Source organism: Martes martes, assembly GCF_963455335.1.
Source record: "Martes martes genome assembly, chromosome: X".
NCBI classification, from domain to species: Eukaryota; Metazoa; Chordata; class Mammalia; order Carnivora; family Mustelidae; genus Martes; species Martes martes.
This window is the reverse complement of record NC_137897.1, coordinates 55,134,631-55,162,496: the sequence shown is the minus strand read 5'-3', so window position 1 is coordinate 55,162,496 and position 27,866 is coordinate 55,134,631. Positions and strand designations below refer to the sequence as shown.

Sequence of the window (27,866 nt, the reverse complement as noted above, 5' to 3'; positions counted from 1 at the left end):
GATACAGATGTAGTGAAAAGAAGGGCCATCTGTACCCCAATGTTTATAGCAGCAATGGCCACGGTCGCCAAACTGTGGAAAGAACCAAGATGCCCTTCAACGGATGAATGGATAAGGAAGATGTGGTCCATATACACTATGGAGTATTATGCCTCCATCAGAAAGGACGAATACCCAACTTTTGTAGCAACATGGACAGGACTGGAAGAGATTATGTTGAGTGAAATAAGTCAAGCAGAGAAAGTCAAGTATCATATGGTTTCACTTATTGGTGGAGCATGACAAATAATATAGAGGACAAGGGTAGATGGAGAGGAGAAGGGAGTTGAGGGCAATTGGAAGGGGAGGTGAACCATGAGAGACTATGGACTCTGAAAAACAACCTGAGGGTTTTGAAGGGGCGGGGTGGGAGGGTGGGGGAACCAGGTGGTGGGTATTAGGGAGGGCACAGATTGCATGGAGCACTGGGTGTGGTGAAAAAACAATGAATACTGTTACGCTGAAAATAAATAAAAAATTAAAAAAAAAAAAAAAAAGAAGGGGGAAGGGGGGGGGGCTGCGGAGGTAGGGTGGCGGTGGGGATAGCCAGGGTCCAGAGGGTAAGTTGAAGGACCCACAGAGGGCAGGTGGCCTAGCCAGAAGGAAGTCGGGCTTGCTTAGGGGAAAAGGACATGCTTCGGAGTCATCACTGCCAGGGGCAGAGGGTGCTGTTCTCTGTAGTGCCATCACCCTCCCGGAGAAGGAAATACCAAAGAGATTGCCAGGCGCGTCTTGGACAAGTTGATTTATTAGAGCGTTACAGTGGTGCTCCTGCCCAGACGCACCAGAGCGAGGTGTTCAGCTTCCCTCATCCCCCTCCACCGCCACAGCCTCCTGGCTCTCCTCCCCGCGGTTCTCCTGCTGAGTGAACTCCTCGATGACTATGTCCTCAGAGCTTGCAAAGCAGCAGAGGGGAGCGCAGGGTTAGGAACAACTCTCCGGGCATCGTCCACGTTCCTTCCCTTCCTGTGATTCCAGAACAGTGACCTCTTCTCCGCTTCCGACTCAGATCTGAACCCCTCTCTGGGTAGCGACCCCCACCCCCCCAACCCATGGATCGACCACTCTAGCTTGTCTCCCTTCGCTCCCTCCCCCAAAACAAAAGTCCCCCCCCAACCCCGCCACCACCCACCCAGAGTGCTGGAGGGGAAATAAGAATGGAGGGTGGGGAGGAGGGAAGGGATCGGTAGAATGAAAGACGGAAGGCGGGGGTGGGGGTGGTGAGGGTTGGGGCGCGGTGGGTAAGGAAGGGATGAGGGGGAAGGAGGATTCTGAGAAGAGCAGGGGGTGGAGCGCGTATGAAAAGCACTGAACTATGACACGAGGCTAAACCATAGGTTTCCACCATACAGTATTGAAAACAACACTCCAGGAAAGCTTTTTAACATTGCCATCGTCATAAAAGGGAGGGTGGCAATGGGGAAAGGGGGATGGGGCTTCCGGGCCAGTTTCTTACCTGGCAGCCTCTGTAGCAAAGCATGGAGAGGGAGGGACAAACGGAGAAGCTGACACGGGACTCTTCAGTTCCACCGAGAAATGTCTTGTTTCGCTCCCCCCTCCCTTTTTAACCCTCTCCTCCCTCCCCTTCCCCAAGGTGCGAGCGCGCGCGCGCGCGCTCACCCACCCACCCACCCCCTGAAAACCTAGGAACCCGACCTGCCCACTGCTCTACATTCTCTACCCACACAGCCAGTCCGGGACTCCCGAGATTAGAACGGCTTCGTCCCCGCAAATCAGGCCCACCGTTCCTGTCAGTCCCACCTGGTCCCTCACCATGTGATGGCTTTGGATGCATCAAGATCAAGGGCAGCTCCACACCGACATCGCTGCGAGGATTCCAAAGAAGAGTCACAGATCTCCCTTTGAGGCCACTCCCGGAACCTCTCCCCCTCGGTTTTCTGGTCCTGGGATGTCCTTGGGCTCTCCTTTGGCCCTCTTTTGGTCTCCTTATGTCCTCACCTTTCCCTTCTTGCTCCGTCCCCCCCTCCCCACACACAGCTTCCTCATAGAGTCTCCTACCTGGCTATGAGGTCACCGAGGATGCTGAGGGTAGAATGACATGGTAAAATTAGCAACCTAGTTTTCCAGGGGGATAAGGGATCATAAGGCCAACTCAGCCACAGGAGAGGTTTCTGGAAGGGAAAGTGGCTTGCTCACTGAGCACACAGGTTTGGGAAACTGGTCTGGGAGAAGGGATGGGGAACAGCTTGACTGGGTCAGTCCAATGGGAGGGAAAACAAGTGTGGCTCCCTGGCCCCTGCCCAGACAGACCCTGAACCATGACTCACCCTCCACCGGACACCATCAGGTTGACTCTCACTTTGTAGGACACCAGGATCCCCAGGAGCTCCTTGTCCATTCCAGGTTGAAGACTGGAGGTGGTAGTATTAATTGTTGTGTGTTTGTTGGGGGGAGGGCAGTAAAGCATTCTTTCCCTCAGTCCCTTCCTGTGCACTTTTTCTCACAGGCCTTCCATGCTCTCATCTCTACTACTCACTGAAATCCCATTTCTGTTCCTAAAGTCCAGTTTTACTATGTCACCCTCTGCTGAAGAGCCACTTGGTGTGGCTTTCATGACCCTTAGCAAATGGGCCTCACCTGGCCTCTCTAACCTCTTCTGCCCTGATTCCCTAATACCAGGGATACAACCTAAGTGGACCCATCCTCTCTCCATGCTCAGAACACGTCATGCAGTTTCCCACCTTCCGGCCTTTGCCCATGCTGTGCTCCCAATCTAGAATGTCCTTTCCTTCCTCTGTTTCTGTTGCTATCCAGATCCTACATGTGCCTCAAGATCCAGCTCATTCAGGGGTGCCTGTGTGGCTCAGTTGGTTGAGTGACTGCCTATGGCTCATGTCATGATCCTGGAGTCCCAGAATTGAGTCCCAGGATGGAGTCCTGCAGCAGACTCCCAGCTCAGCGGGGAGTCTGCTTCTCCCTCTGACCCTCTCCCCTCTCATGCACTCTCTCACTCTCTGTAAAATAAATAAAATCTTAAAAAAAAAAAAAAGATGTAACTCATTCAGTCTCCTCCAGGAAGCTCTCTCCAGCTCTGCCGGCTTCTTTTAACTTCTATTGAATTTCTAATCTGAACCACGTGTACAAACATTTAACCTTTAGATTGCATTTGTGTTCCTCTTTGTTCCCCACCTAGGCCATAAATTGACTGAAGGCAGAGGCTGTCTAAAATGTCTTTGTATCCTCCCACATTGCTTAGCATAGGAATGAGCATGTAACAGGTGCTCCCTGAAAACTCACTGATTGGAAAATAAGACACAGAAAACTGTAGGATATTGGGAAAGTCTCTTCATGACTCTGGAATACTGATCCTTTAATCTATAAAATCATACTGTTTGGATGATTTCTGAGGGTCTTTCTAGCAGTGACAATCTGTAGCCTCAAGATTGATAAGGTATGGAGAAAGGTAAGGGACAAATAACATTCATCAGATGGTGGCAGATGGCTTTTGGTAGGAGACATATCTAGCACTAGGGCCTCCAAAGACATAGGACCAAAATGAATGATTGGGTAGAATTCTATCAATTCCTATTATGTCGTTCTCCTTTTTTTGGTCATCCTCCTCCTCCATTTCTCATCTCCTAGTCTTTCACTCCTAGACATGCATGAGCTTTGTGAGCTGCGGAATATTATACAACACAGGGAATTTTCCTCACTGCTTCTTCCTTTCTTGCTCCCTGTGACCTAAGCCTGGGCATTGGTCCCATGGGCATTATTTAGCTTCCTGATGGCCTTCAGGCCTGCAGCGGTCTCTGAACACTGGCCTAGGGACATTTTTAAAAAATGGGTAGACTTCCTTAACACGTAACAGCTCAGAACTGTATGCACAGCATGAAGAATGGGTAAGGGGATGGGACATGGAGGTTGAGCCCCACGTGTGAGCTTACATTGTGCTGGAGGCTAGATTGGTATCGCTGTGCTTGAGTTTGCCATCCAGCGCCAGGCCCTGTTTCTGGCAGTTGGGAGCCAGGAGTGGAGTTACTTCGAAGCTCTTAGAGAAACTGGAGTTAGCAGCTATAGTTTCCCTTTAAAAGAAGAGAAGAACTTAGGCTAAGCTTTGCCAGTTATGCATACTTTCAGTCCCAAGGCCATCTTGCACAATTCCACAAACCTACTGGAGTAGCCAAGAGAGTGGGCGTGTCCAACTGCAGAGAGTGGGAACACTTTGCTCTGGTGGGAAATCCTTATGCCCCTGATCTCCCCGAGTTTTGATGGTCCTCTTGTGGGTATCCACCCTCTAGTTCTCCTGGGAATCCCTCCTATTCTCTCCATCAGCACTCATCTTGACTTTCCTCAGTCCTGGGTTCTTACCCTCTTCCTTCTTTCCCCAACCCCCTCCTTTGCCTCTAGTCCTTGACACTTTTCCCACCAACCCACCCCTTGGCTCTCTTGACCCCGGCCCCGGTGCCAGCTCACGTGAACTCCTGGATGAACACGGTCTTGGTGTACTTGTCTAAGGAATACAGGACAACGTCTGTGATCTGGTCAACTGAACAGCCAGGGGAAAAGCACGTGACTATAGTCATTCAGTCTTCCTCAAAACCCCAACTCACTGCCCTCAGATGTGACCCGACACACGGGTACACTATGCATGTTGCACTGAGATGCACTTGTGGGCAAACAAAAATAGGCATTTTGGTAAGCCTGCGTTAGAGAGAAAGTCTAGATGAAAGCAGACTGGGTAAGTGAGGCAGCATTTTGGAAAAAGACCCATGGATTAGGAACCAGGTGCAGGGGGAATAGGAATAGAAGTTCACCTGAAATCTTGATTTTTTTGATGACCTTGTTGGTGCAGTTGTTGATAGAAACATTGACAGAGATGGGTTTGCCGTGGTAGTGAACCTGAAGCAGGGGGAGAGGTTTATCATGAGGCTGGAGGGAGAACCCTTAGATTGAGACCCAGAATTCCTGCTTCCTTAACAGTGTTGCCACCCTGGCTTCCGTCTCTGGCTACCCAAGAAGGAAATCGGTGAAGGATCAGGGTTTTGGAGGGGTTTCAGGGTAAGGGGTCAGGAAGTGGGGTTCACAAACCTCCCTGTCCATCGAGGCCTGCAGCTGTAGGGGCTGAGCCGACAGAAGGAAGTGGCGGGTTGTCTGGGCACAGGGTCCAGGGCCTGGTTCCGGGGGTGCAAACTGTATTTTCCGAACCACCAGCCGCACGGAGTCTCTGAGTAGAGGCCAAGAGGTTAGCCAGCACATCTCCCTGGGGGCTCACAGACTTTTTTCCATGCCAACCGCATGGCCCCGTCCTTGCTTGGAGTGGGGGTGGGTGGGTGGAGGTGGCGTACAGCCTCCCCCAGAGAATTCCTCTAGACCCTCAGTGGAGGCATCCATACCATGGGTCGGTGAACAATGGCTCACTGGCCAAATGTGGCCTGCTGCCTGTTTTTGGATGGCCCACAAGCTGAGAATGGTTGTTGCATTTTTAAATGGTTGAAAAAATTCAAAGAATGATAATATTTCATGACATGTGGAAATTATATAAAATTCTAATTTTAGTGTCTATAAATAAAGTCGTATTGGAAGACAGCCCGGCTCATTCATTTACATACTGTCTCTGCCTGCTTTCGCACTACAATGGCAGAGTTGAGTAGTTGCAACCGAAACTATAGGGCTGGCAAAGCCGAATTATTTAGTTTTTGGCCCTTTCAGGGGAAGCTGGCCGACTGCCCTGGAGCAAGGAAGAGAAGCCAGAGGGGAATCAGAACTGGACCTCTGAGTCGGCCGTGATGGTACTATGGAGGTTACAAGTAGGGCTCTTTCGGTCCTGATATCAGGATCTGTTTCTTAGCCCAGTCTGGAGGCAGGGGTTTTGGAGAGGACTAAAGACTACCTCTTGGAGATTTTCTCCTCCAGGTTTTCAGCACAGAAACTCTTCACTTCAAAGTCAATCCCACAGGCCTGCAAGGGGGCAGGGGCAAAGAGAACTTATTTCCGACTACCCTTTCCTCTTGGGTCTCTAAGGAAATGCCTGACCCCATCCCTTAGGGGTCTGTTTCTGCAGTCTTGTCCCCCTGTCCACCTGTCCCTCTTCCTGGTATTGACTATTTCTCTCCCTTTCTCGGAACCCGGACCTCACCTTTCCAGCATCTTCAGGCCCTGGCTGCAGCGTCACTGAACAGGGAAGGTTAACAGCCATCTGGGGGATCAGAAAGAGGTCAGCAAACAGGAGAAATAGGGCACCCCTTCCTCTGTTTTCCCTCTTTAGCTTCCCCTCTTAATCTCCCCCTGGAAACCTTGCCCAGGACTGGGTGGGGGGGCGTGGTTAGTACCTGCAGGGTAAAGGGGTAGGCATTGTCCCCCAGCTTTTGCAGGAGTCGCTCCTGTAGGACTGTGAGGGGCCCTTGGGGGCTGGTGGGCTCAGGTGGGAACACCTGCTGCACCTGCACATACAAATCTTTGCGGAACGTCAGACCAATCACATCCAAGTCATCGTGGCCATAGCGGAAGGCACATGTCAACATGACAAACACTGCAGGCAAAGGAGGAAGAGAGTGACTTGTCATGCCCGAGGGAGAAAGGAAGTTCTTAAATGGCCCAGAGGAAGACACGGAGAGACAAGGGAATATGACTGAAACCATGTGGCCACGATGAAAAGGATTAATACATTAGACTACAGTAAAATTTAAATCCTCTTTACATTAGGAGTCTTTATGAACAGCAAAACAAGCAAAAGCCCAGGAGAAAACATTTGTACCATGCATAGCAAACCAAAGTTTAGCAGTCCTAACCTGAAACTAACGAATGTTGTGTGTCAACTCTACTTCGATAAAAAAGCTTCACATTTGTGAGATATAAAGAACTCCTGAAAATCAATCATTTAAAGATCCCAATATAAAAGTGTGCAAAGAGTATGGAGAGGCACGACATAGAAAGGCCAGTGAGATGTGAAAACATGTCAGGGTGCCTGGGTGGCACAGTCGGTTAAGCGTCTGACTCTGGGTTTTGGCTCAGGTCATGAACTCAGGGTCATCAGATCTAGCCTGGCATTGGGTTCTGCACTCGGTGTGGAGTCTGCTCGAGATTCTCTTTGGCTTTCCCTCTGCCCCTCCCCGCTGCATGCACTCTCTAAAATAAATAAATGATAAATCTTAAAAAAAGATATGAAAAGATGTCCAGTCTCATTAGTTATCAGATAAGCACAGATTAAAACCACAATGATGAGGTAACATGTCACATGCATCAGATTGTCAAAAAATTTAAAAGTCTGACGATACTAAGTGTTGGCGAAGGAGTGGAAGAGTAGGAGTTCATTGCACACTGCTGGTGGGAGGGTAAATTAGGACAAACACTCTGGAGAAACTCCAAAGTGAGTAAAACTGAATCTGCTTATATATTATGATGTAAGAAGAATTTAGAGGAACTCTTGCTCATGTTTATGTGGAGATACATATGAGAATGTCCATTGCATCAATATTATATTTGTCGTAGCATAAAATTAGAAATAATTTCAATATCAGTGAAAGAATGGGTAATACAGTTATGGTATATTCATATAATAGAATGCTAAACTGAGTTTAAATGAACTAGAGCTCCATGTATCAACATGGTTAAAACTCAAAAAAAACTATTGAGTCAAAAGAAAGCTAGCTTCAGAATGATGCCCATGATCCAATACCGTGTATATGAAGTACCAGAGTTGCTCACAGATACATAACTATGGAGTAGAAGTATAGTAACATCATAGGAATAATAAACACCAAATGCGGGATAGTAGTTCTCTGGGATGGAGGCCAGGAGGGAAGGAGGAAAGGAGGAGGGGGAATGGGATTAGGGAAGGACACATGGGAGACAAGTTTGTTTCTGTAGTTCTTTTGGAAGCCAGGTGGTGGGTACAAGGTATTTATTACGGAATTTTCTAGGGTCAGACTACCTCGGCTTGAGTATGACTTGTACGAATCCCTCGAGTTCTGTGAGTCTCAGTTAATTCACCTGTCAATAACAGGAGCTCTGCATATGTTATTTAGACTTCACTGAAGTATCATTACTGTTTTTTAAGTATTTCATTTTCTTAAGTAACTTTTACATCCAATGTGAGGCTTGAAATCATGACCCCGAGGTCAAGAGTCACATGATCTACGGACTGAGCCAGCTAGGTGCCCCTCTTCTGAAGCATTATCTCCATTTCACAGGTAGAGAGAATGAGTTCAGATCTGTTAAGTGACCGCCCCGGGTCACTTATGCCCAACCCAGGTCATAGGAGTTCCTGTGAGGAGTTGATGTATAAGAAATCCTTTTGGAAACTGTAATTATAGATGTGAATGATGACGACAGTTATAGGAATACTGGCAGAAATTGGATAGTTATAATTGAATTCATACTTATGCAGCTGGTACCTAAGATGAGGGGCAAATAGAAAGCTGTGTCAGTGAACTAGCGGAATGTGGGATGGGGTGCAAGAGCTCTGACCCACAAGAAAAAAAAAAGTACCGACAACCACACACTAGAAGAAAGCAACTTATTTCGTATTTTTATGAGATCAAAATATCGAACAGCCAGGATATCTGCTTTTCAAATTAAGAACAAAGAAAGTGAATCTATATTCAAAAGATACAATGAAGACTGAAAGTAATAATAATGGTAGCATTTATAAGGACTGGGGCAATGGGTGGCCTTATATACTGCAGGAGGGAGAGTCAATTGGTACAATCATTTTGGAGGACAGTCTGGCAATAGAAACTTTTAAAAATGTGTGAATTCGGGATGCCTGGGTGGCTTAGTCAGTTAAGTTGCTGCCTTCAGCTGGGGGTCATGATCCCGGGGTCCTGGGATCGAGTCCTGCATTGGGCTCCCTGTTCAGCAGGGAGCCTGCTTCTCCCTCTGCCTCTGTCTCTCATGAATAAATAAATAAATATTTTTTAAAAAGATTTTATTTATTTGACAGAGAGCGAGACAGCAAGAGAGGGAACACAAGCAAGAGGAGTGGGAGAGGGAGAAGCGGGCCCTCCACTGAGCAGGGAGCCCGATGTGGGACTTGATCCCAGGACCCTGAAACCATGACCTGAGCCGAAGGCAGATGCCTAACGACTGAGCCACCCAGGTGTCCCATAAATAAAAATCTTAAAAAAAAAAAGAAAATAGATCGTTTTCATTTTTAAAAATTCAAACATCTCTTCTAAAGTTATCAACTTATGGTTGTGTCTGTTAGACAAACAGTACCTCTTAATTGTGTGAAAACCAGAAAATACAAACAAAAAGAATAAACCCGAGCTCTGCTGTCATACAACGTACTGCAGAGATAACTGCTGTTAACATCTCTTGCACCTGCTTCCCTGCTTCATGTCTCTATTTAAACACGAGACTACCGTAGGTATTTGTGCCATTGCCTTTTGAAAGCGAATTGTTTATTTTAAGAGCATTGTAGACTCACATGCAGTTGTAAGAAATAATACAGAGAGATCCCAGATAGATTTTTGTTAAACAATACATCTATACTGCCTTACAACTGGCCTTTATCACTCAGTAATATAGCATAAGCCTGTTTTACATCAACAAATGAAACTTGAGAGGAAAAAAATCAGAAAATTCACAAATAAAAACATCTTCATAAAAGGAATAAGACATATAAAAGAGCCAAGGAATGAACTGAAGAAACAGACCCAACTTAAATGAATAGTCATAAAAAATTCTACTAAGGGACATAAAGAAAGACTCAAAATGGAAAAGACATCCTCCTTCTGGATCAACATGCATTTTCTAAACTAAGTATTTCTTTCTATAGGTTATTCTGAAGGTTATTCTGAAGATTTTGTAGGAATGTGGAAAAATGATTTAGGGTGTTTTTTATTTTTTTATTTTATTTATTTATTTATGGAATACAGAGTAATTGAGAGTCTTAAGCTGGTTAATTTACCAGTTATTCCCCAGAATTCTTCTGATATTTAGAACTGGCTGGACTGCTTATCCACACTGTTTAATCAGAAAGACTAAGGTTATTTTATCTCACAGTATCTAAAGGTTATATTTGAACTAGTATTCATCAATTTGTTCTCAACCTTTTTCAAGCCAAACCAAATTTTCAGGCTTACTGAATCACAGAATAAAAAAAAAAATTTTTTTTTAAAAGAAGTGCAAAGGGGCGCCTGGGTGGCTCAGTGGGTTAAAGCCTCTGCCTTCAGCTTGGGTCATAATCCCGGGGTCCTGGGATCAAGCCCCACGTCGGGCTCTCTGCTCCGCAGAGAGCCTGCTTCCTCCTCTCTCTCCCTGCCTGCCTCTCTGACTACTTGTGATCTCTGTCTGTCAAATAAATAAATAAAATCTTAAAAAAAATAAATAAGAAGCATTGCAAAAGTATTTCAGTGTAATGTTGATCTATGGTACTGTGGCCAGAGTAATATCTCTTGTTGTTACTTGCTGGAGCTATTGTTTTCTTTGTTTCTTTACTTGGGCTCCCCTCCCCCCCCAAAAAGATAGGGGTTTTTCCCTACACAGAAGGAGAGGTGGAAAGATATATCCCAGAGGTCCCAAAATGGCAGTCTGAAGGTCACATCCAGCCTAAGTAAAAATAAAAATTTTTTAATCTATCCAGGCCTTGAAAAGTCTTTTAGTTAGCTGCCAACATTTGAAGATCAGGAAATTTGCATGAAAATATGGATTTCTGGAATACTGGATCTTTCTATAGCCAGTCTAATAAGCCCATGTTCAGTTTAGCAACAAAGCAAGGGGACCACCAAAAATAATAAGGAAAACCAGAAATTTTAGAAGGAAACTATTTTAATTCTAGCACACATGGAAATGTTGTGTACTTTTGAAAAATAAAATTTCATTTATGTTTTAGAAATATATCTATGTTGAATATTATTTGGGAAAGAGGCACCATAATCTTTTAAGAATTTGGGCCTCTGACGGTCTTATTCTGCGCTTCATTTCCAGTTCCTTTCCAACAATCAGAAAATTTGGCCTCACTGGGCTAAAATTCCCAGTTGCTTGCCCCCACCAGACAAGGCATTCACAATTCCCACTGCTTTTGGGTTTTCTTATACCTCTCAGGTCCACTCATCCACTCTACTCATTCAGGTTACTTGCGGCATATGTGACATTTCAGTTTGGGGTCCCTGGCACATACAAAGTCCAAGAGAATTTTTACTTACTCTTTCGATCTTTTAAGTAATCAGGGTCAACCAGGACCACACCATCTGTGTAGAGAGAGATAGAGGGCACCGCAGTCAGGAAAAAGCCTTACACTATGAAACAGAATTGGATCCCTGAAATAGTTCCTCCCATTTTCCCCTTTAATTAGCCTCCTCTTCTGTATGTTCCTTTCTTGGTTTTCTCTTAGTTCCTGGCTCCCATTCCCTTCTCCCCAGGCTCTTTCCCTTTTTGGACTCACTGACCAATGGGATCCACCATGTCCACATGGTCCACGAAGTCCCGTTTCCCCAGGTAGAGAGTAAGCTGTTGTGGAAGAACCTGGCATGTTACTCTCATAATCATCTTTGAACGGATTCCCCTGAAGCTCCCAACAAAAACTCTCTGAGACCTTTAAGGTGGTACCCACCTACCCCTTTTGCCCTCTCATTTGCCTGGCTAGGCCAGGTTCTCTTACCTTCCCATTGGAGCAGGTCTTCTTATATACCCTATAAAGAGAAAATCGGGAAGTAAATAGGGAGGGTCATTGGGAGAGAAGGGAAGAGGAAAATAAGGGAGGGGAAAGGAAGGGAAGTGAGGGAGAAAAGGAAATATTCCTAGGATTAGGAGAAGAGGCCCAAGAAGCATGAAATGGACTAGAGTTCAAATTATAAGTTGAGGAGAGGTTGGAAACTCCTCTACCCCAAAGGCAAGTACTTGGGTTCAGGTAAGGGACAAATCACAGATTCAGAGAATTAGAAGGAGTTCTTACTTACTTTGAGATGTTGGCCATGGAGTTGACGTTGTGCCTTTTCTGAGAAGAGGGAAAGAAGGAGGAACGTTCAGTCATTTGGTTCCTATTCTCTTTGCCCCATTCTGGGATACCATCCAGACACACCCAGTGTGGTGTAATCTTTCCTCCTTAAATAGACACCTCGCCACCATCAAGCACTTTGTATTATCCCTCTTGCCAAGATTTCTTATTCAGTCATACTCTCACCCATCCCAGACATGGGGGGAAAAACTATTTTTACAAATTGTCAAGTAACCATACTGTCTATTCTCCAGGAAGGGCATGGCTTCCTGGAGTAGCTGGGGCATTCTTGAGCACCTTTACAGAGCAGGAACTTGTCTGGAACAGGGCTGGAGGGATGCCTCCATCCAGACAATTGGAGGAAAATTGGACTGGATGAGGCTGGACATCACCTGGCACACGGTAGTATGTGTCAAGATGTGTTTGTTAGATACACGAATAAATGAATGAAGAAAAAATGGATTCTGCCTGCTTTTGCTCCTCCTTTGGATTCTGAGCCCGAGTTCACCTCACAGTGCCTTTAACTCTCAGCTAAGAGGGAAGAAAAACATGGAAGAGAAAGGTTTTATGCCCTCACGCTCTTGGTTGTTGGTGGCAGAAACCTCTATTGAGGTCGAAAGCCTTCCTCGCATCTGCTCATCGCTCTCTTCACCTTCCCCCAATTTTCCCATTCTTAACCCCATCCATGTCCCCAGGTACTAGGCCTTGGAGTAGGGACCCTTAGAAAGAGGGGGATGTCTGTCTAGTGTTTCTCTTTGATGCATATCAGGTCTGGCCTGAGGGGTAAGATTTGGGGAATTTCCAGAGGCCTCTCATAGGGTCTCTTGGCCCAAGCGCCTGCTGATTGTGTCAAGAAAGGTGCCCTCAAGTGCTCCTTGAAATATTCATGGGGTTGCTAAAGGTAAAGGATATGGGACCTAGTATGGGCTAGAAATAGAGGAATTTGGACTATTACCTGGGGAGAGAGATGAAGCTCACATCCGTCTCCAGGTCTGTTTGCTTTGCTCGCCTCCCCAGCCTCTTATAGTTAAGGTCCTTTGAATGTTTAGACTGGTGGGGGTCAGGGAAGGAGAATGGAGTTGGGGGGGGGCATAAAACACTGCTTTATAAATAGCTCAGGTGCCAAGAGTTTGGAAAGCAGATTAAAGGCTAAAAGATTAGTGGCTAAGGATTAGCAGGTTCTTGCTGCTGGGACAGGGTGGGGGTAGAGGGTTGAATCTGATGGTGTTAAAGTCTGGGGAGCTTGAGAAAGGGAACTACAGGGTTTTGGCCTCATGAGGCCTTGAACCTGAGGACTAGGATCAAAGGGGAGTCAGGGACATTAAAGGAAAAGTGTGGTGAGGGATAGAAATAGGAGGGCTCAAAGTATGGGTCTTTGTGATTCTGAAAGGAGAGCCTTGTGTCACACTCTAGTGTTTCTATGCCTCTTGATCAGGTATTACAGGCCACACAAAAGCTAAGAGTATGGGAAAGAGTACCCCTTCCTCAGTCCCCCACCATGTGGGACTTGGGACTCTTGAAGCCTACTGTTTAGAAACCCTGATTATCCCAGCTTATGTGCACAGCAGGAGTCAATCTACTGTAAGTGGGAGTGGTGACTGGGGAGGGGAGGCTGATTGTGTTGCGCTGTGTGTGCACATGTCTGTGAGCTCCGAATGTTTCTTGATGGAGAGGAAGGTAACAAAAGGATTCTTGGCCCAGGGACGGTTCTCCTGGAAGGACGTTGCATGTGGAGGGAATAGGCAATTGACATCTGTATCACTCCCACCTAGAGCAAACCTTCCCACCCAGTTTTTGACTCTCCCCAATCCCTGAAACTAAGTCCATGCTAGAGGCTCTAAGCAGCTTCCCTTGCCTCATATGACCACTCATGGAATTAGAGATATTTCTGTCCTACAGCTGCCAGGACCCCCACAATGGCAGCAACAAAAATAATCTTCCTTTCTTGGCTGTCCTCACAGGGTGCAGGTCCAGGCTTTGTGGACATAGAGAACGTAGAGACAGAACCTCCAATCTCTGGGGCTACAGGACCCTACCCTGCCTTCAACCCCTCATAGAGCTGGCTGGTCTTTAGTATCTATACATAGATGCCCACCCTCCACCTGCCACAACAGGAAGTCCATTCTTCAGAGCATGGCCATGACTATGGCTCAGAGGGCTGGGCGTTCCCTACCTCCTGCTCTCTACTGTGGCTGCTGGGCGGCTGTCCTGTATTCTTTTTGTACGGCTAACTGTGTAAGCCTTTGCCATTCCTTGCCAATACACACCGCAGGAGCTTGTCTTTTAGTTGCTATTACTCTGCCCTTCTCAGGGATTTTCAGATAGAGCTGGAAGCCCGGACTCTGCAGGGACCATTGTGGGACTAAAACTAATGCTAGACATACAGGAAAGAGTTCTGCACTTGCCAAGATTGGTGTCTGTGGGGAAGGTGAGACTTCAGAACCAATGTACTTTTGGACTAGGCTTCAGCCCATTTTTGTCTTCAGACCCACACTTAAAGTGTATCCTCTCTTTCAGCTGAGATCTGTGGTCCTCTTGGCAGGAAGAAAATAGATCTGGTAGGTCTTTAATTCATTACTATGACTGAACTTAAATCATTATCTCTCTCCCAGGAGTATGTGCCTTTCTTGGCTTAGGTATAATTTACCAACAACAAAATGCACAAACCTTTAATTGCACAGCTTGATGAATTTTTATCTAATGTAGTAGACTGAATAATGGACTCCAAACATATAGGGTCCTAATCCCTAACCTATGAATGTTACTTTATATGGCAAAAGAAACTTTGCCGAAATGGTTAAATTAAGGATCTTGAGATGGGGAGATTGTTCTGAATCATCTGGATGGGCCCTAAATAACCACTAGTCTCTTTATAAATAAGAGGAAAAAGAGGGGGATAGAAGGAGATTTGACTACAGAAGCAAAGCAATATGAGAACTGAAGCAAGATGCTATGTCACTGGCATTGAAGATGAAGGAAGGGGCCACAGTCAAGGAATGCTGCTCTGGATGCTGGAAAGGACAAGTGCATGGATTCCTCCCCCTCCCACCCACCCATAGTCTCTTATGATCACAAGGTGGCTGTTGCAGTTCAGGTGCAGCCTGGCAGACACGTTAATTTTAGTGAAACTGATTTTGGACTTCTGACCTCCAGAACAGTAAGAGAGTAAGTCTGCTGTTTTAAGTCACCAAGTCTGTGGTAACTGTTTTACAGCAGGAAGAGGAAACTAATACCCCTGTGTGTGCACATATGTAACCACTACCTAGATCAAGATATAAAACATTTCCATCTTTCCCCCCAATTCCCTCATACCCCTTTCCAGTTTGTAGTTCCCAAAGAGAATTATCACCATAGTTTAATTTTGAGCAAGAGTATTTGCATTTTCTAGTGATTTATTCCTGGACTACAAAAGTGGTTCAATATTTGCAAATGAATCAATGTGATACACCACACCGATAAAAGAAAGGGTAAGAACCATAGGATTCTTTCAATAGATGCAAAGAAAACATTTGACAAAGCACAACACCCATTCATGATAAAAACCCTCAATACAGTAGGGTTAGAAGGAACGTGTCTCAACATAATAAAGGCCAAATATGAAAAATCCCCAGCTAATGATCATCCTCAATGGGGAAAAACAGAGCTTTTCCTCTATGGTCAGGGACAAGACAGAGATATTCATTCTCACCACTGTTATTTAATATAGTACTGGAAGTCATAGCCACAGCAATCAGACAACAACAACAAAAAAAAATAAAAGGCATCGAAATCGGCAAGGAAGATGTCAAACTTTCACTATTTGCAGATGACATGATACTCTATATAGAAAACCCAAGACACTCTACCAAAAAATTGCTAGAACTGATACACAAATTCAATAAAGTTGTAGGATATAAAATTAATATACAGAAATCTGTTGCATTTCTATATACCAATGATGAAGCAACAGAAAGAGAAGGGAAGGAAGTAATCCCAAATATACAGTTGCAACCAAAACAATGGGGTATCTAGGAATAAACCTAACTAAAGAAGTAAAAGACCTGTACTCTGAAAGCTATAAAACCCTGATAAAAGAAGTTGAAGATGACACAAAGAAATGGCAAAACATTCCATGCTCATGGATCGGAAGAACAAATATTGTGAAAAATCCATATTGCTCAAGGAAATCTATACATATAAAGTAATCCTTATCAAAATACCACCAGCACTTTTCATAGAACTAGAACAATCCTGAAATTTGTATGGAACCACAAAAGACCCCAAAGAGCCAAAGCAATCTCGAAAAAGAAAAACAAAGCTGGAGGCATCACAATTCTGGACTTCAAGATATATTACAAAGCTGCAGTGATCAAGACAGTATGGTACTGGCATGAAAATGGACACATAGATCAATGCAGCAGAATAGAAAACCCAGAAATGAACCCACAATTAAATGGTCAGCTAATCCTCGACAAAGCAGGAAAGAATGTCCAATGGACAAAAGACAGTCTCTTCAACAAATGATGTTGGGGAAACCAAACAGCAACATGTAAAATAATGTAACTGGATCACTTTCTTATACCATACACAAAAATAAGTTCAAAATAGATGAATGACCTAAATGTGAGACCTGAAACCATGAAAATCCTAGAGCAGCAACCTCTTTGACACCGGTCGTAGCAACATCTTACTAGATATGTCTCCTGAGGCAAGGGGAACAAAAGGAAAAATAAACTATGAAGACTTCATCAAAATAAAAAGCTTCTACATAGCAAAGGAAACAATAGGCAATAAAAGGTAACCTAAGGAATGGGAGAATATATTTGTAAATGACATATCTGATAAGGGGTAGTATCCAAAATCTATGAAGAACTTATCAAACTCAATACCTCAAAACCAAATTTTAAAACCCATTTTAAAAATGGGCAGAAGACATGAATAGCTGTTTTTCCAAAGAAGACATCCACATGGCCAACAGACACGTGAAAAGATGTTCAACTTCACTCATCAGGGAAATCAAAACTACCATGAGCTATTACCTCACACCAGTCAGAATGGCTAAAATTATACTGTTGGTGGGAATGCAAACTGATGCAGCCACTCTGGATAACAGTATGGAAGTTCCTAAGAAAGTGAAAAATAGAACTACTCTATGATCCAGCAATTGAACTGCTAGGTATTTACCCAAAGGATACAAAAATACTGATTTGAAGGGATACATGCACCCCCATATTTATAAGCAGCATTATCAACAATAGCCAAATTATGGAAAGAACACAAATGTCCATCAATTGATAACTGGATAAAGAAGTGGTGAGATTATATATATATATATATATATAAATGAATGAATATTTCTCAGCCGTAGAAAAGAATGAAATTCTGCTATTTGCAACAATGTGGATAGAGCTAGAGAGTATTACACTAAGTGGAATATGTCAGCCAGAGAAAGACAAATACCATATGATTTCATTCATATGTGGAATTTGAGAAACAAAACAAACAAATACAGGAAGGAAAAAGAGAGGCATGCCAAGAAACAGACTCTTAACTGTAGAGAACAAACTGATGGTTACCTGAGGGGAGGTGGGTGGGGGGATGGGTTAAATAGATGATGGGGATTAAGGAGGGCACTTAGAGTGATGAGTGCCCTGTGTTATATGGAAATGTTGAATCACTAAATTGTATACCTGAAACTAATATTATACTATGTGTTAACTAACAGGAATTTAGATAGAAACTGGGGAAAAAAAGGTGTTTGCATTTTCTGAGAAATCAAGAGTAAGGAGGCAAAGGAATGCATCTCTAATTATGGAGCTTCTGGCCTCTGTGATATATTGAAGGGAGATGTATTTTCAGGTCTTTACCCACCTCACTTGCACATCTCAGTGATTTTTCCTGGGCCTTCCCAATGGGAAGAGATGATCAGATCTCAAAGTGAGGAAAGAATGGGTTATTCAATAAAGGGTTGTAGCAGACAGAATTGTTTGTCAACTCACCAGCCACCTCCCCCTTCATTCTTATGGGCAGAATCTCCATTTCCTAAGCTGGTCATGGCCGTTTCATCCCTCTTGCCAATGACTGGTTCAGTTGTATAAGCATGATGAAATTCCAGCCACTGAGATGTGAAAGGAAGTGTGCTAGGGAGATTCTGGGAAAGGTTTCCTGAGTAATAATAGTAAACCTACAGGAAGAGAGGCCTTCTTCTCCGACCATTGAATGTTGTCATGTTTGGAAGCAATGTTGGAAGATGGCTGAAGGGCATCAGCCATCTTGTGACCATGAGAGTTACTAAACCAACATGCCGAGGGCTGCAGATCAGAACGATGGAGTCAGGATTTTTTGTGACATTGCTGAGTTGTTGAATTAGCCAACTCCAAAGCGGCCCACTCCTGGGCTTAGATGCAAGGTAATAAATTTCCACATTTTAAAGTCAGCCGACTTGGAATTTTCCATTATTACAATTGAAAGCATACCAGTGGATTTAAGTGGGAGCTGGACAATGGCATTGGCTCAGTGGGGAAGGATAGAAAGGAGACCAAGGAATCAAATGGTAGAAAAAGAGACTTCCTGTGCTGTCCTAGGTGCTGGACACAGCGGTACTAGTCTCTACTCTAAAGCTTTTAACAGCCTTGCTGGAGGTAAGGAACAGACTTGTAGGGACACCTGGGTGGGTCGGTGGGTTAAATGGCTGCCTTTGGCTCAGGTCATGATCCCAGGGTCCTGGGATGAGTCCAGCATCGGGCTCCCTGCTCAGTGGGGAGCCTGCTTCTCCTTCTCCCACTCCCCTTGTTTGTGTTCCCTGTCTTGCTATATTCCTCTCTGTCAAATAAATGAAATCTTTTTTTTAAGCATGAGAGAGAGAAAGAGAGAGATCAGGAAAGAGAAATGATAAAGTGAGGAAGAGGATGGGGAGGAGGAAGAGGGGAAGAGAGGACAGAAGAGAAAAAGCTCTAGGGATAAGCCTTGGGGAAAGTCACCTTCGGAGGAAGGAGGACAAAAAGGAGCCAGGTGAAGAGGTCAGAAGGGGCGTCTAGAGGACTAGGAGAACCACAGTAATGCAAAATCACAGAAACAAAAGTGAGGAAGAGTGTCACAGAAGCCAGCAGGTCTGGCCTGCAGCATTGCCTAAGGCACAAATCCTTTTGGCCCAGGTGGTGCTGGGCGAGGTCCTTTCCTGAAGTAGCCACTGGGCGGCGGTGGCAGCAGTGACAGCTGGAGCTTCGTGCAGGGACTAGCAGAAACCTAGCAAAGCTAAACCAGCTGGAAGTAGGAGCTTCTCTAGTGTGGAGGATGCTGGCGTGAACTCTTGGGTTTATGCCAAACCTCGAATCACACGTGTTCTCCTCCAAAGAGATCAGCTTCATCCCTAAGTGCAAAGGAATAACGCAAAACACCTTGTGATTTACGATGTGTGTTCACACCTATTGACCAATTCAATATTCAGGAAACCCTGAAGGGTTGGTGTTATTATGTCCATTTCACCGGGGAGAAAACACAGTTACAAAGAGGTGTCCAGCATCACACAACTAATGCCTGGAAAAACAAGGATTTGAATTCGTGTCTGTCTGGCTCCAACATCTGGGCCTCTTATCCAATATCCCAGCAGCCTGCTGTTCAGGGCTCAGGCTCAGACCGCTTCCTCCATGCCTCCGTTTTAGCTACCCCCACCCTGCCATGCGGCAAGTATCTCCAAGTTTCCCCTATCCAGGTTTCTGGGCCTCCAGAAGATCTAGATCCCAGATTCTAGAGCCTCCCTCGCAGACCTGCCGCCTCCTCTCACTCCCAGAATCCAGCTGGGTAACCTGAAGATCAGGTTCAGAGTCCCCATTGCTTCCAGTTCCCTGAAGCGTGGATTCGGCCCAGATTGCCCCTCCCTCCCCAAGAGCACCAGTTGCCTCACCCCCAGAGTCCTCCAGGCCCAAAGTTTGCCCCCTCTGCCGAAGAGTCCCACAATCCTGGCACCTTAGTTAGCCCCAGGAGCCCCAGATCCAGAGCTCCCAACAAGTTGGCATTGTCTGGCACTTAGCTCTCAAACATCTAGGTTTGGTTTCTGTACTTTCTCTGCTATATTCAGACTGGAGTCTCCTGGAGTGGTAGAGAGAGATGAGGGGTGGTGTGTAGGATGGGGTGGAGCCTTTCAGGAAGGTCTGTCGGCTAGCAACCTTGGGGAGGAGGGAACTGTCTCCTCTCCTCCTCCTCTCACAAGTGCAACAGACCTCTTGAAATTGACAGACTGAAAAACAAACCCCCAGTTTTCCCTCAAACCTGCTTCTCTCACAGCTTTTCCCATCTCTGTGAACAGTAACCCAATTCCTCCAGTTGCTCAGGCTACAAATCTTGGAGTCGTTCCGGACTCCTCTCTTTCTTGCACAGCCCATGTCAGTAAATTGTGTTGCCTTTAGTTTCAAAATCTAGCCAGAATCGGACCACTTCCCATCACCTTTGCCACCCTGGTCCAAGTCACCATCATTCATTGGCAATAGCTCCTGAGTTTTTCTTCCTCTTGTTCCCCCAGTCTTGTAGTCTATTCTCAACATAGAGCTAGCCGGTAACCCTTTAAAAGTACAAATCAGGGGGCACCTGGCGGGGGGAGCGCAGTCGGTTGGGCGTGTCGGACTCTTGGTTTCCACTTGGGTTGTGATCTTGGGGGTCATGGGAACGAGTCCTGGGACCGGCTGTGCGCTCAGCGGGGAATCCGAGTTTCTCTTTCCCTCTGTGTCTGCCACACCCCACCCGCGCTCCCACTCTCTCTCTCCATCTCTCTCTAAAATAAATAAATAAAATCTTTTAAAAATATATAAATTAGACCCTGACACTTGTCCCTTCTAAGCCCTCAATGGCTTCCCATTCTTTGAAAGTAAAAGCTAAGCAATCTTCACGATGGTTTCCAAGGACCTTCGTGATCTGGTCCATGCCAAACTCTCTGACCCCCTCTCTACAATTCCCCTTCCTCCCAACCACCTGCTCTTTACCCGAAGCCACCCTAATATTTAAAGAAGCAACCCTCTCTAGTCCCATGACTCTTCTTCTCTATTCCCCTTTCCACCTTTTTCTCCATAGCAGTGATTACAATCTATATATTTCACTTGTTAATTTTCTTTTCTTTTCCCTCCCACTAGTATGTGAGCTCCATTAGAATGAGAGTTTTTCTCTTTTCTTCATTCCTAGTGAACTACCAGTACCTAGAACAGGACCAAGCACACAGCGGGCTCTCAGTAAACATTTGCTTATCTTTTTCCTGGATTATGGCCAGTGGCTTCAGAGGGGCAACTACACATAGCAATTAAGTACACAGATGAGAGACGCCTGGGTGGGTCAGTGGTTAAGCATCTGCCTTTGGCTTGGGTTATGATCCCGAGGTCCTGGTATGGAGCCCCGTGTTGGGCTCCCTGCTCAGTGGGGGTGGGGGAGCCTGCTTCTCCTCTGCGTCTCCCCCTGCTTGTGTTCCCTCTCTTGCTGTCTTTCTCTTTGTCAAATAAGTAAATAAAATCTTAAAAAAAAATAAGAACATGGATGTTAGAGCCTGGATCAAAGGCAGGCCTGCCTTGATTCAAATCTTGACTCTACCACTAAATAGCAGAATAAGTTCTCTGTGCCTTAGTTTTCTCATCGGCAAAGTAGGGAGATTAATTGTGCTTTTAAAGTGTAAATAAGTGTAAAGCACTTAGAAGAGTGCCTTGCACATAGTACGTGATACATAAGCATTTTTATAATTACATGCACACAGACTGAAGATTTATATCAGTACTATGGCTTTCCTAAAATCTTTCTGTGTGTTATCTGGCATTTCTGGCCATGTTAGCACTCATTCACTTCCCGTGTTTCTGCTCGCTTACACAAATTTGTATGATCTCCCTGTAGCTTTAGTCTCCTGAGGCCTGGTTCTCCATCTGTAAACTTGGATGTTTCCTTGTGTACTCCGTCCTACAGTCATTTAGAAATTGTTAAATAGTAATCTCGCCGGGCCCCAGTTTCTCAATCTATAGAGTGAGTGGGTTGGACTAGATAATCTCGATGGACCTTTCTAGCTCTGATGATTTCCCAGGCCAGGAGGAGGGAATAGGCCCCACCCCCAAACCCGCCCTCTTGGATATGCCCTCTGGCTGCCAAAGGGAAAGGTGACAGAGTCAGCTGGGCTCAGCTTCAAAGGGACCAGGTAGGAGACATGCCAGGTTTCTTTGGTGAGGGTGGTGATGGGGCTCCTGGGCTGGACCAGGCTGGGGGAAGGCATCAAAAAAGGAACTGTAGTGTGGAGACACTGGGACCTGGGTGAGGGGATAGGTAAAGTCACCATGTGGAGAAATGTCATGGGCTAGGAGACAATTTGGGTCCGGCCATCTTCGCCTGTTGGATGGTCCCGCCTTTTCGGCTAGCCAAGATCTGAAGGACAGAGTCAGTGGCAGGATGAGAACAGCCCAAACTCCCAGCCTGCCCTGCTGGGCACTACCACTGCCACAGGCTGGATCAAGAGGGCTCCGGCAGGGGCCAGCCTGGCCCGGGTTGCTCCTGGACATACTCCTGTCAGCTACTCCTCGTGCCTCGATCACGGCCCTCCCCGTTCTCGGCTGTTTGGCTTCAGGTCAGGGTTGGGAAGCCAGGAAAACCCAGCTGTCCTCACTTCTTCCCTTTCCACCTCTAGGGGGACCATGGCCGGTGCAGAGTCCTCTCTGCTTACAACCCTAGGTCCCAGCCCAGATCCTGGCAACAGCCAGGGAGAGCTGGACTGCAGTTTCAATGAAGAGTTCAAGTTCATCCTGCTGCCTGTGAGCTACACAGTCGTTTTCCTGTTGGGCCTGGGCCTCAACACCCTGACCCTCTGGCTCTTCCTCTTTCGCCTCCGACCCTGGGATGCCACGGCCACCTACATGTTCCACTTGGCCTTGTCAGACACTTTGTATGTGCTGTCACTGCCCACCCTCATCTACTATTATGCGGCCCGCAACCACTGGCCCTTTGGCACAGGGCTCTGCAAGTTCATCCGCTTCCTCTTCTACTGGAACCTCTACTGCAGCGTCCTCTTCCTCACCTGCATCAGCGTGCACCGCTACCTGGGGATCTGCCACCCGCTTCGGGCCCTGCGCTGGGGCCGGCCACGCTTCGCAGGCCTTCTCTGCCTGGCCGTTTGGTTGGTCGTGGCCGGCTGCCTCGTGCCCAACCTGTTCTTCGTCACCACAAGCCCCAAGAAGGACACCATCCTGTGCCACGACACCACTCGGCCCGAGGAGTTTGACCACTACGTGCACTTCAGCTCAGCCATCATGGGGCTGCTGTTTGGTGTGCCCTGCCTGGTCACTCTCGTCTGCTATGGGCTCATGGCCCGGCGCCTGTATCGGCCCTTGCCAGGGGCCGCCCAGTCATCCTCGCGTCTGCGTTCTCTCCGCACCATTGCTGTAGTGCTGACTGTCTTCGCTGTCTGCTTCGTGCCCTTCCATGTCACCCGCACCATTTATTACATGTCAAGGCTGCTGGAAGCCGACTGCCGGGTGCTGAACATTGTCAATGTGGTCTACAAAGTGACTCGGCCTCTGGCCAGTGCCAACAGCTGCCTGGATCCCGTGCTCTACCTGCTCACGGGGGACAAGTATCGTCGTCAGCTCTGGCAGCTGTGCAGGTGTGGGGAGCCTCAGCCCCCCACCACAGCCTCCACCCTGGCACTGGTGTCCCTGGCTGAGGAAAGCAGCTGCAGGTGGACATCCACCCAGAGGGACCGTGGCTTCCCTGCCCCTGGGGCAGATAGATAGTAGCCCTGGGAGCCAGGAAGTAAGAGGAAAAAGGGTGCGTGCAGGGCAGAGGTGAGGGAATTTGATATTTACATCCAATATGGCTGCTCCTTCCTCTTTCCCAGACTCCAGAGAAAGGCCCACACCCTGAGGATTAAGAGGAACCAGGGAAATCATGTGTGACCCCATCTCTCATAACCCCTTCAGCTGCCCTCTCCTTTTTGGCCAAAGGCAGTAACAGCCACTCTTCTTTCTCTTTGCCTCTGTCTCCTTCCTGGGGCCATCAGTCCTGTCTCCCTTGATCCTACAAAGTTTCCTAAAATCCTCATGCAGTCCTCTTTCCCCCACGCACCTTTGTATAGCCTGTATTCCTTCAGCCAGACCCGCGCAATAGACTGAAGAGGTGGAGAAGCTGGGGGGTGATCTCGGGATTGGTCTGATTTATCTGACGGCGATAGCCAGCATCGGGAAGTGGGAGCACCGGCATAGCACAGATGCCAAGGTTGGGACATACGTAGTGCCCACACCCCCTTCCTGGGTTCCTCTCAGACAGGATGGTCTTGCGCACTGAAGTGTTAAATATGGCTCAATCCCAGACAGCCTGCAGGCCAGGGTGCCCGCGAGCAGCCGGACGCATGGCGCTGTTGAACTGGTGTACAGCCCTGCATCTTACTATGGGGCGGATAACCTGCCTCCAGGGGCGGGGTCCAAGCTCATGTTGGCCTTTGGAACAGGACCTCCTTTATAATGTTTGCTGGGAACATAGTTGACAGTTCTCCTGTACTAAATGAGAAGAACAGCTGAAGGCTTGGAAAAAAAGAGAGGGGGGAGCTCTCATGTTTGTGGCCGTAAGTTCCAGCACTGAGGAGGGTAGAGCAGGTTTGTACAGAGTTTGGGGTGGTAACAGGGACTGACGCCCAGAGCTGGCTCTTCCCCGGTCTCTCCCCTTTCTCTGGCTCCTGACCTACGTGAATAATAAATCTGTCACCAACTCTTTCAGATCACGCTTTAGGGCTTTAACGCCAGGGCAGACAGAGCATGGGGACGAAGACAGGTCCCCCGACATTCTTGCATCCAATCACTCCTCCCCAGCACCGTCCTACTACTTCTGGGCTTACAGGAGTCAGGAATAGGTATGGAACTTGGGCAGCTAACTCCCAAGCCTAGAAAGTAAGAGTGTCTAGGCAGGTGTTCATCAGAAGGGTGGGCTTACCCTTTCAGGCAGCCCCCTCTGAAATTGTCTTCTAGCCACTGGTCTCCTGAGTCTCCAGCCTTCCTTTTCTTTTGTCCCACTCTTGCTGACCTGTCTCTGATCTCTTCCTTGTCTACTGTCATCTAAGGGGTCTCTCTGGAGAGTAAGGCTGAGGTTAGTCTTCAGGAAAAAATGACTCTGATGCTCCCATGTCCCCCTTTGCATCCTTCCATGTGCTCCCTCTCCCTGCTTGCTACCTAGGACTCCTTCCATTAGCAGTAAATGTACAGGCCTTTTCTTTACTAGTTTCCCAGTGCCATAGCCACTTCCTAGACTGTTACATATCCTGTTTTTCCTCTGTACTCTCTCCCTTTAATTTCTATGACCACAGCCTCCTTGCCCATCACCTACCTCTCCTATCCACCAGCCCCACCAAGTAAAGCTGCTTTCTCCATCACAACTGACCCAGCCTCTTCTATTTCACAAGTCCATTTAACCCATATCAAGACTCATTTCACCCATATCAAGACTCATTTCACCCATTATCAAGACTCACTGCCCAGACTTTGTGGTCTGCTACTTTAAGGCTGTCTTCCCTCACACTCTAACTTTGGCTAAACACCTTGAGTCTCACCTTTAGCCAATCTTTCCCTTTCTCTTAGACCGAAGGGGATTGTAGATGAAACCAGAGCACAAGGCTGTTTTGACCCACTGAAACTTCCTGTCTTGTAACTTCATCTAAGCCTCAATTTTTATTAGCTTGCTCAGCTCCTAGTGGACATTCCAGAGCAAGTGTTTTCTGTCTTTTCCACCTTATCAAGACTCCAACTCCAAGCTACCCTATGACCTTCTAAGAGTTACCTTGCCTCCTGTAAAACTGAGATCTAATACCTCAACCTCTTTCTGCTTCATTCATGATCACTCTACTGTTATATCCATCTTGTCTTTCTTCCCTGTAGACCCAAAATAAGAGATGGCCTTCTTACTTATTCATTTGTTTATCCCTTTTCATTATTTTCAGTCTTTCCATAACTGATTTCATACCATCTTTTTAAAAACACACACAACAAAACCCAACCAAACAAAAATAAGACAGTATCACCGATACCATGACCCTGCTGTCTCTTGTAGCTAACATTCTAGTCATCTTATTCATTTCACTGTCAAACTTCCAGAAAAAGTACCATAACCCCATAACCCCATTTTGTCACTGTAAAGTCACCTCTTAACTCTCTGAACCTGGTTTCCTTCTGTACCTGGACGAACACAAATTACTTCAAAAGCAAGATTTTAGTGATATTTTCTCTATACTCATCCTCTTTGACTATCTCTAGATCAAGTTACCCTGTTGCATACCTTGTTTAAATTTTTTTAAATGAAAAAAAAATTTAAAAATTCCACTATGACAACATTAAAGGAGATTTTGAAAGAATATGTTCAACTGCACTTCCAAACCCCAGACAATTGTTTTCATTTATCTATGTTCCATGATTTTTCATATTGCATAATACTTATATTTTATGGAAGTGCAATCACAGTGTACATATATTTTAGAATTTTGCTTTAAGAAACTTTTATTGTAAATACTGTCCTTGTGCTACAGTTTTTCATATTTATCATTTCAATAGCCATATAAAATTATATCCATTAGTAGATTATATTTTATTTGACCATTCCTCTATTATTGGACATTTAGTCAACTCCCAATTTTTCTGGGCTTTGAACATCTTAATGCATATGACTTTTTTCTTCTTTACAATTCTGTTCCTAGGACAAGTTCCCAGGAGTGGGATTACCAGGTCAAAATATGTAAACATTTTTTATGGATCTTGATTTCCAAAAAGACTGTACAAATTTTCAAGGCCACAATGGCATGCAAGTGTTCCATCTTCTTTGCAGCTCTAGCATTGGACTTTATAAGGAATCTGTTTAGATGACTTAAAACATTAATTTGTGGGAGCACCTGGGTGGCTCAGTTGGTTAAGCATCTGCCTTCAGCTCAGGTCATGATCCCAGGGTGCTGGGATGGAGCCTTATATCGGGCTCCTTGCTCATTGAAAAGCCTGCTTCTCCCTCTCCTGTCTGTTTCTCCCTCTGCCTGCTACTCCCCCTGCTTGTGCTCATGCTCTCTCTCTCTATCTGTCAAATAAATAAATAAAATCTTTAAAAAACCCAAAACAAAAAAAAAACCACATTAATTTGTTAACTTCACTTTTTTTTTTAAGATTTTATTTATTCGACAGACAGAGATCACAAGTAGGCAGAGAGGCAGGCAGAAAGACAGAAGAGGAAGCAGGTTCCCTGCTGAGCAGGCTCGATCCCAGGACCCTGGGATTATGACCTGAGCCGATCCCAGGACCCTGGGATTATGACCTGAGCCGAAGGCAGAGGCTTTAACCCACTGAGCCACCCAGGCACCCCTTAACTTCACTTCCTTGATTATTCATGTGATAGTAGACTTTTCCGTATGTTTACCGTTTGTATTTCCTCTTGTGTGAATTGGTCATATTCTTTACCAGTTGGCATTAGTAGTCTTATATATATAGGTGATCTTATATATCTAAATGTATTCTTTGTTTAACATACATGTTAACCCTTTGTCGTATTTGATATACATATTTATTCCATTTATTATAAATTTTGCTTTTAATTTTCATTCCTTTGGTTCCTTTAATTTTATCCTCTGGCTTTAAATTTCTCTCCTCCTTTCTCTCCTCCTGCTTTTACTTATCTTATTATTTCCTTTCTCTCTGCTGGCTTCTCCTTTTTTACTACCTAAGAAAACAGAGATCCAAGATCTGTCATAGTCATAGCATTTGGGGATTATTTAATCTACTCCCCAACTCCCCCCCCCATCTGACCCCTGATTTTCTCCTGGAGAGAACATATGTGCACACAAATACAATTCAGTTGACTTAGAGTCCTTGAGAGTACCTCAGAAATCTCCCAGAGCCTAGAAACTCCCTCACTTCACAGAGCAGTAAAATGGCCAAGAGATAGGACTTGCCCATTACTTAGTAAGTTCACAGGAAAG

General features: G+C 45.8%; 2 protein-coding genes across 2 annotated transcripts; one reads left to right on the top strand and one right to left on the bottom strand.

Moving 5' to 3' along the window:
• Positions 1–837: 837 nt before the first annotated feature.
• On the bottom strand, positions 838–22,568 carry ARR3 (arrestin 3; the record flags this gene model as incomplete). The annotated part of the gene is made up of 16 exons (XM_080795515.1): positions 838–944; positions 1,813–1,865; positions 2,059–2,082; positions 2,328–2,411; positions 3,945–4,082; positions 4,474–4,546; positions 4,815–4,899; positions 5,089–5,224; positions 5,891–5,958; positions 6,137–6,196; positions 6,330–6,529; positions 11,148–11,192; positions 11,391–11,451; positions 11,603–11,633; positions 11,901–11,938; positions 22,539–22,568. 16 exons carry the CDS (start codon positions 22,566–22,568, stop codon positions 838–840), a joined length of 1,233 nt encoding a protein of 410 aa, XP_080651641.1.
• P2RY4 (pyrimidinergic receptor P2Y4) lies at positions 22,567–23,661 on the top strand (the record flags this gene model as incomplete). Its single annotated transcript, XM_080795514.1, has 1 exon — positions 22,567–23,661. The coding sequence occupies one exon, from the start codon at positions 22,567–22,569 to the stop codon at positions 23,659–23,661; it is 1,095 nt and encodes a 364-aa protein (XP_080651640.1).
• Positions 23,662–27,866: the final 4,205 nt, after the last annotated feature.